Source organism: Orbicella franksi, chromosome 15 (assembly GCF_964199315.1).
Source record: "Orbicella franksi chromosome 15, jaOrbFran1.1, whole genome shotgun sequence".
NCBI classification, from domain to species: Eukaryota; Metazoa; Cnidaria; class Anthozoa; order Scleractinia; family Merulinidae; genus Orbicella; species Orbicella franksi.
The window spans coordinates 10,591,201-10,606,200 of NC_138159.1; the positions used below are offsets into that span (position 1 = coordinate 10,591,201).

Genomic DNA, 15,000 nt, shown 5'->3' on the forward strand with positions numbered 1-15,000 from the left:
TTAATCTTTCCATACCTAAAGTGAACACTACCAGATATGGTCGTGGCGTTATGCAGCAGCAAAGTACTGGAATATGCTACCTCGTGATATTCGTTCCATGGCAGGCTCAAAAGACTTTTTGAAAAGGATTCGGCAAACTGATTTTCATGTTTAATACACTTTGATTATATATTATCGCTTTTAGCTCGGGGTTTTTTTGTTTTTTTTTTAGTGATTTTTAAATTAGCTTGATGTAAATACCTTTTTTTAAGCTCCTATAATGTTGTACATTACTTAATTTAAATCGTGGAGCACCTGGAAACTAGCGAACAGCTAAGTGTGTACTTGTCCACGTTAAATAAAGTATGTCTATGTCTATGTCTATGTCAGCAGAAAGCAGCGTTGGTTTTGGTCGAAGAGAAGAGGGTACACAATACGCAGCCAAACTGCAGCTTTCTGTTCGTACGAAAAGTAGTACACATTTCGTGAAGACATGTCTGCAAGGTTTTTAAATGCCATTAAACCCAAATCAAGCTTCAAATAAACAACTTATCCGCTACAGTCCACAATAAGCTGCCTCGACACTCGAAAGTCCGCAACACTCGCAGAAAAGCACATGGACAGACGTAGAGATGACGTCATTCGCCCCTAAATAATTTTCTTTTGGAGGGGGGACGGGGGGCAAATGGGTGTCCATAGAAAGATACATGCAGCAAAGATACATGCAGCAAATCTCGATTTTCCTCCATTACCCGACTAGAACTGCGTTCTGTCGAACGCAATAAAGAAGCCTCGACTGTGTTCTGTTTTGTTGTAAAGCATACAGGTAGAGCACGAACATGAAGAAGTGTAGGGGAAAACACGAGACGTCTCGAGTGCTCTACCGCTTCCTAAGTGCTTTACAACAGAACAATAATAATCCAATAATTTCCCCACGCATTCGATGAATTTTCAAACCAAACTTTATTTTCGAAGCAAGGAAAAAGGGCATCAGCGTGCATCTGTTCTCTGATAAAGCACGCTAAAATAAGCCAATCACAATCCTTGTTAGAATTGCTCAAATAATTTGATTGGCTAACGAGACGACAGCTGTCAATCACAAACTGGACTTCAGCTAAGCTTTCGGTTTTGAGTGGCTTGGCGGAATGGCGTTCGAGAGAAGAACGTTTGCTTCAAAGTTAGCTTTTAAGCTTAATTTAAAAATATGTATCTAAAAGTTTCTTAGTCCAGAGGGATCTGACCGCATTGTGGCGCGTGAAAACGTGCACTTTTCCAAAGGAAATTACGAAAGAGCTCAAAGCTTGCGGATGAAAATGCAAAATGCTGAGCTGTATTTGAAAGGAACTACAGTTACGATTATTTAGGGCTTATAGTCTATACGTGTTTTGTCGGAATCTAGCAAAACGTTTTATTTTGGTACAGTTTTAACACTACTGTTGTCAACAATGGTCTCCGTGGAGCCATATTTATTGCAGACAAATAGCTCGTTTCCATTGCGTTTGTCTGAGTCACAGGGGATGTTTAATTTGGGTCAAATTTGTCAAAATTCCGAGGCAAAAATTTGAAAAAGCCAACTTACTGTTATCAACCCCTGTCCTGTTCTCTGATAAAAACACCCTGTTTCAGCCAATCACAGCGCGCGTTATATGGAAACGTTATTATAAAAGGATAACTCTGAAATCTAATTGTGCATTGTAAATGTATGAAAAAATACTAAATTAAAATAAATTTTCTATACGCCAACCAGTTAAGTTGGCATTCATTAAGTAGTTCCTTGTACCACGCTTAAGACTTGAAATACTAGACGCTGATCTGACTATAACTAAACTAATAAATAATAAATAAAATAAATCACTTAACTATACATATGCACTGATTGCTTTGATTCCTCACTCTCACCTAAACGACCTTGATTTCTCATTGTCACTCTTGTTCGTGTGTTAGTTCGGATACCATAAAAAGAAGTACACTGTATCCACGTTGCCAGTTCGATACGACTCATCAGTGTACGCGCATGCTATTCTTGATACGAAAATTGTTTGCGCAAAAATGCGTTTCCAAGGAGTACTGATTATCTTGGTTTAGCTGCGTTCTCTCTAACTAACTCAACACGTTTAAAATGTACACAAATTCAGAAAACCTCGCTCTTAAGGCAAGGTCTGCATCTTGAAAAGGAAAAAGCAAAATTGAGGAGAAAATAAAACCTGGGAAATACACAGGTCGCGGTTTAGTACACAGCACGCACTATTAGCTCTTTATTCACTATTCTCATTTTATTCTCTGTGAGTTACACAACTTCTGCGCACGCGCAAGTGGATACGGTGGGTGAGGCCGAAATTAATGCTTTACAAGTTGCAAGATCATGACTACGAATCGCCAAGTACCCATATTAGTACTTGCTAATATTATATTTGTTTAAACCGTGGCCGCGGACGCCAGCAAAGCGAGAAACATTTATACACCTTTTTTTTTAGTTCTTCTGTTTGCAGTAATCGATTTAGTGTGGGGGCACAGGGTTGGGTCGAAATTTCCCGCTTCCCGTACCCTGCTCTCACGCCATCTGTACTTGTCTCCTGCTTCTCGCCTCAGGTAAATTAGATTTAAAGTCATGCTACTTGACATTCTATAGCCCGAGCGAGAATTTTCGTTGGCTCAGAGATAAAATTTTGTCGTAAGCCCCCGAGAATGTCTAGTGCAAGAAAAAAAACCATTGTTGGATTCGCATTAGCGTTTTTTATTTATCTCAAGTTTCCAGCCCTTTCATTTCTTGTCTACCGTACCTTCCCACCCCATATTCTCTCCGATTTCCGCCCCCCCTTTCCCCCTCCACGACTTATCCAGTTGTGTTAATTAGACTCACAGCTTCGGATGGTCCACGTCTTTATCATAACTGATCAATGTCTTGATATTTTGTGTCAAAGTTTGAGCTAATCGCGGATATAGAATTTCAGGAATTGATGAATTGGTAAACTTAGTGTACTTTGTAGCCATCACAGTAAAGAAATTTAAAACACCATCGGTTTCCACTCATCTTTGGTGGCATCAGTGAAATATCAACACAAAGCGCGAACTGCCAGTGAACGACAATCATTATCCTACTATTTCCCTGTTAAGTGTGAGCGGAATCCATGTTCAAATTTCACATATTAAAAGCCATGGTATCTTCACTCCGACAAGCTACTAAACAAAGATAACATAGTTAACTTAATAGGTTTTTACAAGATTTCAATTGAGTAAAGAGGTCAATGTTAACCTCCTGGAATACAATACAGCTTTTAAGAACATAGGCACGCAAGGCGTGCAAGAGTTATTTTTTTGTGTGAAGTGTTGGAGATAGAAGCATTCATGGTACAGTAATGATTTGGTTAATTTTACAAGTTGTTTCGGTTGCGATGTTACATTGGTAAGATAGCTAAATAGTAAGCCATAAAATGTTTGACTGAACAAACTACAGTGATCTGACACTTCTCCAGATTAATGTAGATACCGTCTTATTTTCTAACAGGCAATTTGATTCGTTCTTTGATACAACCCGCACTGTGATTGGTGTGACACGCGCAAATGCTCACTCACCGATCACATAACCCTTCCAACCCCCAAGAGGAATTTTTGCTCAAAAATACTCAAGTTAATTTAGAGACTTTTTCGCATTTTATACGAGTCGTAAGTTTACCTTTTTACACAACACAACACAACTCAACTTCACCGAAAATAGAAAGAAAGAGAAAAAACCTCTGACACGTTGAAAGTCTGATTTAATTAAATTGCACTTTAACTTGGTGCCACACAGTCTTCAAAGAACATTTGAACAGTTTTCATACTTTTTACCCTTAAAAATATCGGACTGAAATAAATGTCACCAAATAAAACTATTAAACTGCTACTGCAGAGACGTAAAAACCGTCCAGAAACGAAAGCTTCTTTTTTTTAATATCCTGGAAACAAGAGCCGATAACTTGTCAGCTCTAATTGAATTTACTCCCATATAAAAAACAAAAGTGTTAAGTTACCATTTGTTACTAAAGATAGCAAACATCTCGTGGGAAAGAGTGGTGACGATTCGTCCGCTCTAATTGAATTTACTCCCTTGTGAAAAACAAGAGTGTCAAATTACACTTTGTAACTAAAAAACAAAAATATCTCGTTATATTTGCATGCAACAAGAACAAAACAATCGTTACCCGCACTTACTATTGTAAACGTTAGAACTGTTTCAAATCTGAAGTCTCGTCCCCTCTAAAACATGTCCTAAGAATTAGACGCGACGATTCGTGACCTCTAATTGAATTTACTCCTTGTGAAAAAACAAAAGTATCAAGTTACCTTTGTAACTAAAAATAAAAATATCTCGTTGTATTTGCATACTACTAACTCACGAACTGTTTCAAACCTCAAGGCTCATCTCGTTCATTTAACTAAAATCCTCAGCCTAACCCACAGAAAATGTCGAAGTAAACCCAATATATGAATACTTCCTCCTCTTTTATAGAAGAATAAATATGGCCATTCTGAACTCTATCGGGATCAAATCTTCTCACATACCATTTACCTTTACAACAAGAAGTTTGATTGGCTGTTTACAGTAGATCCAATCTGATTGGTGTGACATACATACATCTCTCACTCACTCACTCACTCACTCACTCACTCACTCACCCATTGGCCCGTCCATAACATACCCGACGCGCCGACTAAGAGGTATTTTTTTAACAAAAAAATAACTCAAAAATCATTTGGGGTTGCTAAGTAACCATAAATGGAATGTTACCGTCGCCAGGGAAACTGTGCAAGCAAGCGTGATGCAATGGATTTTCACAAGGCTCGAAGCTGCCAGGATGATAGTCAGCATAACTATGTTCTAATCCTACTTTTCGCCAGGACTGGGAATGTTTTAGGATTTCTCTTCCATACCGATTCCTTGCGTACAATCCAGGACTAAACTTCGTATCAACCCAGTTGCCACCAATGTTTGCTTTGGTAAACGTTTCGTGGTTTTGTAGCTCATGTGGGAGGTACACAGTATTCGACATAGAAGGCCTCCCTGTCCCAAACACTTCGATGTTAAATCCACCGAAGTCGACCCTCACATAACCATTAAAACTATCATACATTTTTCTATCAAGTATCGGCGATTCATACCCAGTTAAGCTGTAACCATGTTTCTCAAAATAATCGATTGTCTCCCTTTTGTTGAAAATTGGGATATCTTTTGAAAATACAAAAAAATCTCCATCGATGTCCCAAGGAATAAGGCCATTAAACTTAACACCACCTAACACTGAACCACTATCCAGCTCAAATCTGACATTGTGCGCATCGGCAAACTTCTGGAAAAAAGACACGGCATCTGCATAGAGTTCCTGACAACAAACTGGGAGTAAACCGTTCTGGGCGTGATTAACGCAATTGAAACCAATATCTTGACAAGAGAAGGAATGTTTGACTCCCTGAGGCAATAACACCCTATTAAGTTGCCACTTCTTGGCCAATGGTGTCCACACCTTCTTATCAGTTCTTTTGGAATATGAATGGTAATCTCTAGTGAAATACATAGCATCTGGACATGCCATGATCAGGGCGCCATTTTGAACAACACGTAAAAACCAATCGTCAAACACAACCTCATCTGGAAGGCTCACGTCAAGCTTCAACAGATTTGTTTTAGTAACGAAAGGACCCTGCAGATAATCACAGAACATGCACTCATTCTTTGAGAGATAATAGCCTTCCTGGTATTCCAAGACGTAATTCTTTAGCTTAGTCTGCACACAGCCAGCTTTCCAGTGACCCGAGACATTACGGTATGCTCCGCCTGCAACTGCAACATTTCGTATCTGACTAACCACACGAACTTGCCGCTCAAGCTGGGTGAGCCATGTGAAGTGGAAAATGTCACGTGCAATGAGTACATAAGGAGTTGACGTTCTTGTTATAAGTGTGTTCCACGCTTTGCTTAGCTTTGTATCGTCCAGCATAACGACATCAATGTTGTTATACTTTTCGGCAACCTTTTTCATCTCGTTACTTCCCGTTGCCAAATGAACCTGAACTGTTGGGTACGTCTCGGTAATCCCTTTTAAAACATTCTCGACGTGGTTCTCATCTTCCTTAGGATATGCAACAGTATTGACTAAAATACTTACCACAGAACGAATTGGTTTAGCATTGGTGCAGTTGGTGGTGTACCAGCACTTCTCCGCAAAGTAAGGATAACCCAGCTTGTTCCCTTTGTACACCTCCGCGCACACATCCACGCTACCATCCTTGTTGCTTGTCTCAATGGGTGCACTTGCCGGTTCTAGTCTGTTGTCAAGACGTTTTACAATGCGTCCTAATCGCTGAATCAATCTTGTCGAGGGTGCTTGTTTAGAGGTGGGTAGTTTTTGCATTTCCAGGTGGATTTCATTCAGTTCCTTTACAATGCTCTCTTTAAACCAGGGGGCGTGGTATCTTTTATCATGACTAACTTCAAATGGGCGCTGGTCGCATCTGTGAAGTAACATAATTTGATGTAAGTTAAGCCACTAGTTTCTTGTACCCAAATCTAACTCTTAGTTTGAAAAAGAGCATCTGGTTAAATCTTTATGATCACACATTTGTTATGTGCTGGAATGTTTAACCACGGGTTCTCAAGCTCACGATATGGCCACAATCGGTCAAGATGATAGTAGCAATATTATAACGATTCGCACGATACTTTTTCGCCAAAAATTGGCATCGAAAGTAAAGATGATAAGAAACAGCCATTAAAATTTACATTTTACATCAGACATTATATGTTGTCTATGTGTCGAAAATGCGGTCTGAAGAAAACAACACCTTGAGAACATACGTAATTATTACATTAGCATTACAACAGATAGGGAGCATCGTGATGATAAACCTGGGCTACTTTAAAATTAACTTGCAAAACGTATAGAGTTGCATATGTGACCAAGACTTCTACTGATTAGATATGGGAATTCGTTCTCACCTGCCTCTCACATGCTTAATTAAAACTGATTCATTTTGATATCATAACATACTCGAGGTGAACGTCGTCACAAGCAGATCCGAAATAAACCAATCTCCTTATTTATCTACAATGACCAATGAATACCTCGTCTTTAATATTTTCCAAACTTATCTACAGAAGTACATTTAGGATAGACGTTTAATAATTTTACACATACGTCTTACTAGCTAAATATGTCAAATATCAGGCATATATACCTTTTTAGACGTACAGTCAATACAAATATTGACAACGCTGCTAAGAGACAGATAAAGCCAAAAAAGCAAAAAGCGCATTTCCAATAACGGGAGAGCGCCATAGCTTTGCGAGGTGTGTCTGTGAAGAAAAGATAAAGATAGTATAGGGACCTGCCCATTATTGGATGAAATATGCATCTTTAAAACATTTAAAATTACTCGTGAGGGAACCAAAATCAAAATCACGTGACATTTGAGGTCACAACCGACGAAAAATGCTGTGGGAACGTGGAATGCTGGTGTTTGATTAACGATAACAGTTCGATTGTTTGTCAAGCGACTGTTGCGTTCCATTGTACACCAATTATCATTCTATTGTATACTCAATTATTACAAGCGTCTAAAGGAATACGCAAGCTCCCCCTCCCCACTCCTCCCAAAAAATACCATTGACACTTTGACTCTCGACCTTTTTTTAGCACATTTTGAACTTGGTACTAGGTATTAAACCAGGCATATACCGTCTTTACTTTATCGCAGGAGTTAAACCCTTTGCCATTGTATTCACGCCAGTTGTACATCGAGTGGGACTTTCAGTTAGCCTTCGAGTTAGACTAATTTCTAACGGGGATATGTCACTCAAAAAGCTATTAAACCGTAGTAATTACAAGGTCAATAAGGGCTCCAGATGCAATCACTCCATGAGCGAAGAATCGAATAAAAATCACGAGTCGATGGAAAGAAAAACTGTGATTTCAATTCACGTGATATCTATTAATATCAATTAATGTCAATTGATAGGATTTTTTCATCGACTGATATCGACTCTTGCGAAAGTCAACACAAACATCCATAGGAATGTTGAGAAAATGTTTACCTGTATCGATTGCTGACAGTATTGGAAATGACAGAAGAGCTTTAGACTACTCTTGGGCTAGCGAGCCTTGTTACTTTCCCAGAGTAGGTAGAATTGTAGGTTTGTTTCGCTAGCTAACCCTTATAAAGGCTTCATGCTTCCATTGGTCGGGGTCGAAATTCAACGGCGAGTGCACCTTACGAGCAACATAGATACTAATCGATGTCCAATGTTACTTTAGGGGATGATTATGCTTCATCGCCTAAAAAATATGCGTCACAAGTCAGTCTTTCCTTTTTAACTCTCTCACCCTCTATTTCAGGCGCGCCAGAGATGACGTTCAATCGTTCTTCCTGTAGTCTTATGTTTTGCTTTACCCGCACTGCAAGACTGAATAAGCACGCCGCTATATTACCGTAAAAATTATTCATTATTTGGCAAGGTAGTCTTTAGGTAAATCCGAGTGTTCTAATCGGTTCTTTCTTGGTCGGATTTTGCCATACGGATCGTTTATATGGAAACAGTTATAAGCCGTGTATTTTTTGTTTTCGAAAGTTGGCAAATCATAAAGAAGCATGGCTCGGGTGCCATATAATAGACTACTTACAAACCTAGCATATCGGCCCTCGGTCGTTTTTGTACGGACCTCGCTGCGCTCGGTCCATACTGCCACGCCCTCAGGCCAATATATTTTCCAATGTATTCTCTTTTCTCGTGTGGCAAACATGAACGAGATGCTGGCTACTGAGTTTGTTGCGAGCACAACAATTCCTTTGTCAATTTTCTAGAAGAGCTGAAATTGCCCTAAGACAACCAGAAGCAAAACCAACTTCAGTTCCAGCCTTTTGTGCTTGGTACAAAGTACTTGCTTCATAAAAAGTGCAAAGAAAAAACAATAAAATAAAGCAAAAGTACGGTTTTCATGCTTACCTGAAAATGAAAGCTCCAGTAAAACCTTCCACAGTTTCAATCTGACCCATACGAGGAGTAAAGAACAGAGCTATCTTCTTACATCTAAAAACCCCTTTCCAGTTTGTGAAGATGACTTACAATTTGTCTCTAACTAATCCTAGCCTAATGCGTCCAGAGCTAATCTGGTGCTCTCAAGCAAAAAAGACGCAGCTATCAACAAAATACTTTAGTTTGTTGTTGGTTCTCTTCCCTGCTCCGAGAGGTTTTTCTCCGGGTACTCCCGTTTTCCCCTCTCCTCAAAAACGAACATTTCTCAAATTCCAATTCGATCCTTGAATGCACGGACATTTCTGAACGAGTTCTTGTGAACTCCTTGGTGCTCCGAGGGGAAACAAATTACATTTACATTTACATTTACATTTACATTTATTTACATTTACATTTACATTTACATACTATGGGCATTACCGATTAGTCCTCTGACATCCTCTGGAAAAATTAACATGAAAAAACAATCCATATATCATTCTCATTTTAAAAGAGGAAATTCTAGCCATGATCTCACAACTTACAAAGCAATTTTAACCAGCGTGCAACCCTTGTAGCAACGCTAATAACTTGCGAGACTTGTTCATTCAGAGCCGAGGGAGGTTATAGCTGAGCTTCCACTACGAAATTTCTTTTGCGACTTATAGCGCAACAAAATTACGAGATACCTAGCAAGAAAAAATTCCTACTGTGACAGCGCTTAAGGAACGACAATATCGTTAAACAAAAGGTTTAATTAGTTAAAAACAGCTCTGCATTGGCGTTATAAATGTTTGTGCATTTCTACGTTGTATTCAATGACGAGGTGAAATAACCAAATTCTGGAGTTTAGGAACGTACACCACACAGTGACTTAGACAGCGTCTTTAAGTATTCAAGTTGAGGATAGTCTGGCAAACTGACTGGATGTGTTGCTAGGTGAATTGAAATAAATAAAGAAAGACAGACAGAGAGAAAGACAGAAAAATACGAAAAAAGAACAAAGGAAGAAAGAATGAAAGAATGACCGACCGATTAAATGAATTCATCGGTGCGTGCTCGCGTACGTGTGAGTGAGTAATGGTAATGGTAATGGTAATTTGAAGACATGATTGATCAATCATGTCTTCATACCTTTCACCACAGTTCAAATATATGATGTTTCATTTATTCACTTGCATTCTTCATCATCTCCGGGTAAATTACAAACTCACAACGTGATCAGAGCACTGCACCAGTATCGCAGAGGTCATGGGTTCCAATCCCGTTCAGGCTTGAATTTCTTTTTTCAGACTTTAATTTCACAACTGCTTAAGTTGTGAATAATTGCGATGATCAATCATGTCTTCATATCTTTCTCTGCAGTTCAAATATGTGCTTCATATATTCTCTTGGAGTAACAATAATAGTATATGTACCTATTATTTTAGATGCAACTTTATTGTCTGCTCTAAGTAAATACTTGGTCCTCTTGTTATCACTTTGACTGGTGTAACGAGTATCTGGGTTTAAAATATGTGAGTGCAGCTCACGTCTTAAAGTGGTATACCCCTGACAATGTTCTATACAATTTTCTTTGCATACTAAACATGTTAGCTCTTCTATTGGAATTAATGTTCCTCTATTTTCATATTTGCCAGTTTGTACTCCAGTTTGTGAGTGAGTGAGTGAGTGAGTGAGTGAGTGAGTGAGTGAGTAAGTAAATGAATGGGAGAAAGAAAGTTTCTCCATGAACTAGGTTCCTCACTTTGAAGCTGTCTACTAAATAATGAAACAGTTTCACTTTCTCTCCCAAACGTAATTCTCTTGGTCATTCCGCACTCAAGTTTTGGAAAAGCTAGTCAGTGATTTTAATAATATATTTTCATACTCATTCATTTTACATCAGCTTTGCATGATACAAGTAGGATGCTGTGATATGAATGTCAGATAAATGCACCCCCTCAGATTAAACTTATCAAAAATAAGGGGGTTAATAAATTAGCCAATAATTAATTATTCAATTCATTGATTAATTGCTTAATTAATTAATTAATTAATTAAATTAATTAAATCAATTAAATTTAACCTTTTGCATACGACAGGCTGGAACGCAAAGTATAAACTTCTTACTAACCCAGAGCACAAGGGCTGTACTGGGGAATAATTTGGTCCAAGGTTGTGGCAGCACAGACCAAGCACAGCGAGGTCTGTACAAAAATGACCAAGGATCAATATTCCTCAGTATGGCTCGAGCAAGCTCGATAATAAAAAAAAGCATGGCTTATGACCAATTCCGTGGAAAGAACCAATAAGAATGCCCAGATTTACCTTGCCATGTAATAATGTGAGTTATTTCTGCTCAGAATAACCAATTGTAACACTCTCACTCCCTTGTCTTCCAGTAAAGATCCCCTATTTAAGTGCTATGTGTTTATGTGGCCATGGAAACTTGATCATCTAGTCAATCATAATTATAGTCATGCAAATCACACTCAATTTAGGAAATTCGTGGCGCAGTTATGTGTAGATTTGAGCCTTCAATTAAATGTCTAAATTAAAAATAGTTTAAAAGAAGTTGCGACTCTATATGAGATTCAATGTTATAAATTGGACTTCATGGGTTAAAATAATTGAAAAAAGTTCAGTGTGGTATGAATTCAGGAAAAACAGTACTGTTGTAGAATTGCAAATGGGCAAAGTCCATAGGAAATAGAGGAAAAATAAGACACTCTTGTAACTTACAAAAAAAATTTACAAAGGATCAAGAATTAACATATATTAGCACTCATAAATTTTGACTACTAATTGCACTCGCTCTATCAGACTATGGGCTGCTGTAATTTCTTTTAGTCTGAAAAATTTAAGAATGTTATTTATTCCACATTGCACTCAAAATCGTTTGATTACCTTTGCAGACGGTTCCTGTTTTATGAGTCAAATGAGTCAATGGGTCATGAGTCACGAGTCAATGAGCCATGTGTCAAGTTATGAGTCAGGTCAGCGGTTTTCAAAATTCAAAATGACAGATGTCGCAAAACTCACTGTACTGCCTGTGAATTCGATGGTTCGCTACCCCCTAACTCGTAGTCACTTCCAGAACTTTCCCTTGTTTCATAAAATGAATTAAAGGAAGAACTGTCTCTAGCATACCTCATAAGTTCCCCTTTGATGAAGGCTTTCTTATTGCTAGAAGGGTGAAATGACTCAAAGGGTATGTAAACATATTTATTAAGAGGTTTTTGAAAGGTGGAAAATCGCAGCACATTCGAAGAGGTATCTCTATAGAGAAACAAATCCAGAAAAGAAATGCTACTTTCACTAATACAATAGATTAGTTTGATTTGATCAGTTTTGCTGTTGAGAGCATTAAGAAATTCCAAGAGGGTACCTTTGGGCCCACACCAGATAGCAAAGATGTCAGCAATAAAACACATGTACAGTTGTGATCAAGTGATGGCAGTCGCCCGTCTTTTCCAACCCATTTCAGCAAGAGAATTCCAAGGTCTTTCGCTGTAACTAGCGTCCTTTGAATAATTGCAAACTCTGAACTTGTTCGTCTATTAAAATGAATTTGAAAAACAAAAATCGTTGCGTAGCGAACCACCGAATTCACAGTCAGTACTTACTCCGAGTTTTGCGACATCCGCCATTTTGAAGCAAAATAATCATCAAAAAGTGTAACCCTTGGCCCCATAAATGCACTTGCAACAAACTTATCTTAGCTGAGGTAACATGCTGGCGTTGTGATATCTTGGAGCTTTGATATTGAAGATATTAAAGATATTATGGGCTGTAAATCCCAGCTACCAGCTCCGACTACATAAACAGAAGAATTGGCTGGCCTGTGATTTGGCTGTCAGGAAATCAATAATCCCTAACAAAGAAAACTTTTTTGAGGCTTCTAAAGGCCGAAGAACCATGAGTGGAAGTTTAGAAGAAAGAGAAATGTTGTGGAACATGAGCCACAGAGAACACACAGAGAAAATATCTATGTTTTGTTTCTTTTATGAAACACTGTGAGATTAATAGGCCTGTTTTATTTGCACTAGGCAAATTTTTGCTTATTTTGCAAAAAAAACAAACAAACAAACAAACAAAAAAACTATTGTATGTTCCATGATTCAAGTGTGCATGGTGATTTTGTTCCCAACAAATTTTGTCAGCCCTTACCAAACTTAAGAGGTGCCAGCATCTTGCTTCAAAAAGAGCAGGACAAATTTTTGTCAGACGTAAAAACTGGCAGATTTTTCAGTTGATACGCTATGATCTAAAGGAAAACATCAATCATGTAAATTTGATCTTGCTTTGATCTCTCTTTGATCTAGCCTTACAACTGACAGTTTTTGGTCCACAAATATTTTACTGTTTTTGAGTGTGCCCATGGTTGCCAAATTAAATGTTTCACGGACAGAATTTTTGTCCAGATTTTTGGTAGAGCCAAACACATTTTGTCAGAGTGCATACTGCAGTCCTTGATAGAAAGGATTTTTTTCCAAATGTGATTAATAAAATGTAAATTGTCTTTGTTTGAGCCAGCTGACAACTTGAGCCACTACAGGCTCAGCCTTCAATTAAAGAAACTATCATTCTCAACAAGAAACAAGATCACAGCGATAAATGGAATAATATTTTAGCACTTGGCCATTACATGTTCAACATCTACCCAGTTTTTTAAAAGATGTCATACTATTTTATGTCTAGTCAGGCCCTTTCAAGATCAAGCTAAGCATTATAAAAGGCACAAGGAGAAGCTGACACCATGACATTTTATACATATTGTTAAGAATTTGTTGTTTTGATATCATTATGCTCTGCAAGTGTTAATTTTTAATTCAAAATTCAAGGCATACATTAGACAGAGAAAAAAAATTGAGTGGTCAACCATACAGATCGTTACAACTCCAATGACAAATATTACAGGCTCGTAAAAACAATTATTATACGGCTATCTCCGTGAGCAAGATGAATCAAATCCTGTGCTGTGATTGGCTACCCAAGTGGGTGAGATGGAGCTATCTTGCCTGCTCAGGTCTACCCACCGTGTCCTGCAAGAAAAATTTCTCCGAGCAAGTTTATGGACCTCAACTCCGTCTCGGTCCATAAACATGCAAACAAAGAACTTGACCAATATCCAGCCATCTTGACCTCACACTTGGTCAATAAAGGATTCGTCACAAAGATTATTCCTCATTCTAGTAAGCGTCTGGAAGAAAATCAAACTCAGCCAAATGATATACTTGTCATCCTGCAGGAAATGAGCCGGTGCCCGGAAATGAGCAGACCAAAGTCTGCAACCCATATTGAGACCCTGCTGGGGTTAAATTCCGACAAGCGACGTGGCCTTGAAACGGCGACATGAGAGCTATGAATTGGCGACGAACGACAGACTACTCCAGCGAAATAGGGAAAGCGACACCAATGGCAAGATAGACCGACAACGAATTTCAGAACTGAGAATGCAGTGATTGTTTTAAACGTCTGAGTTGAAGTGAAGACAAATTTCCAGAGTTTTAAATGTGTTTTCCTCTCTCACGCGTGATGTCGACGGATTGTGAAACACAGGCTTTCTTATATATGTTAAAACGTCCACGTCGAATAAATCCAGTCCATCATTGCTGAGTATTTTTTCTCACTCTCAGCTGAGTGGGCAGTGCCCTAAAACGCCTAAAAACACGCTTAAGGAAAACAGAAAGAGATCTTCGACCGTCTGCTTCATATTTTTATTAGTGGGTCACCAGTAAAAGAATATCAAGCTGTATTATCAGCAAATGGCATTATGGAAGGAAAAGAGAGACAGGAGAAAGCTGCCAAGGTCTTCTCGTCTTCAGCAGAAGATAAGGGTTACACCAAATTCAAAGGAAGATTATAGATAGGAGAGATTATCCGACTGAGGCTGTTGAGATTTTGAGTTAAAGAACGGTTGTTAAACATAAACATGGTAAAAATAGTCATAGGTTCAATTGTACTTTAGGTCCAAATACTGACTGGAAAATGGCTGAAAATAGCAATTCTAAGCATCTAAATTTCAAAATTTCCTGGGGGGAGCATGCCCC

The 15,000-nt window shown here is 38.4% G+C and overlaps 1 protein-coding gene across 1 annotated transcript; it reads right to left on the reverse strand.

Annotated features, from left to right (window-relative positions):
- Positions 1-4,721: 4,721 nt before the first annotated feature.
- Positions 4,722-7,945, reverse strand: LOC145470038 (uncharacterized). The gene is made up of 2 exons (XM_081453868.1): positions 7,192-7,945; positions 4,722-6,468 (listed from the first exon to the last, which is right to left on the reverse strand). Exons 1-2 carry the CDS (start codon positions 7,347-7,349, stop codon positions 4,722-4,724), a joined length of 1,905 nt encoding a protein of 634 aa, XP_081309994.1. The 5' UTR covers positions 7,350-7,945.
- Between the last annotated feature and the right edge of the window lie 7,055 nt (positions 7,946-15,000).

Excerpts from the sequence above, each read along its gene's own strand:
- LOC145470038 (XM_081453868.1), bottom strand. The coding sequence starts at position 7,349 with ATGGGCAGGTCCCTATACTATCTTTATCTTTTCTTCACAGACACACCT. Across the intron at positions 6,469-7,191 it reads TTGACTGTACGTCTAAAAAG|ATGCGACCAGCGCCCATTTG; the intron begins GTATATATGCCT and ends GTTACTTCACAG.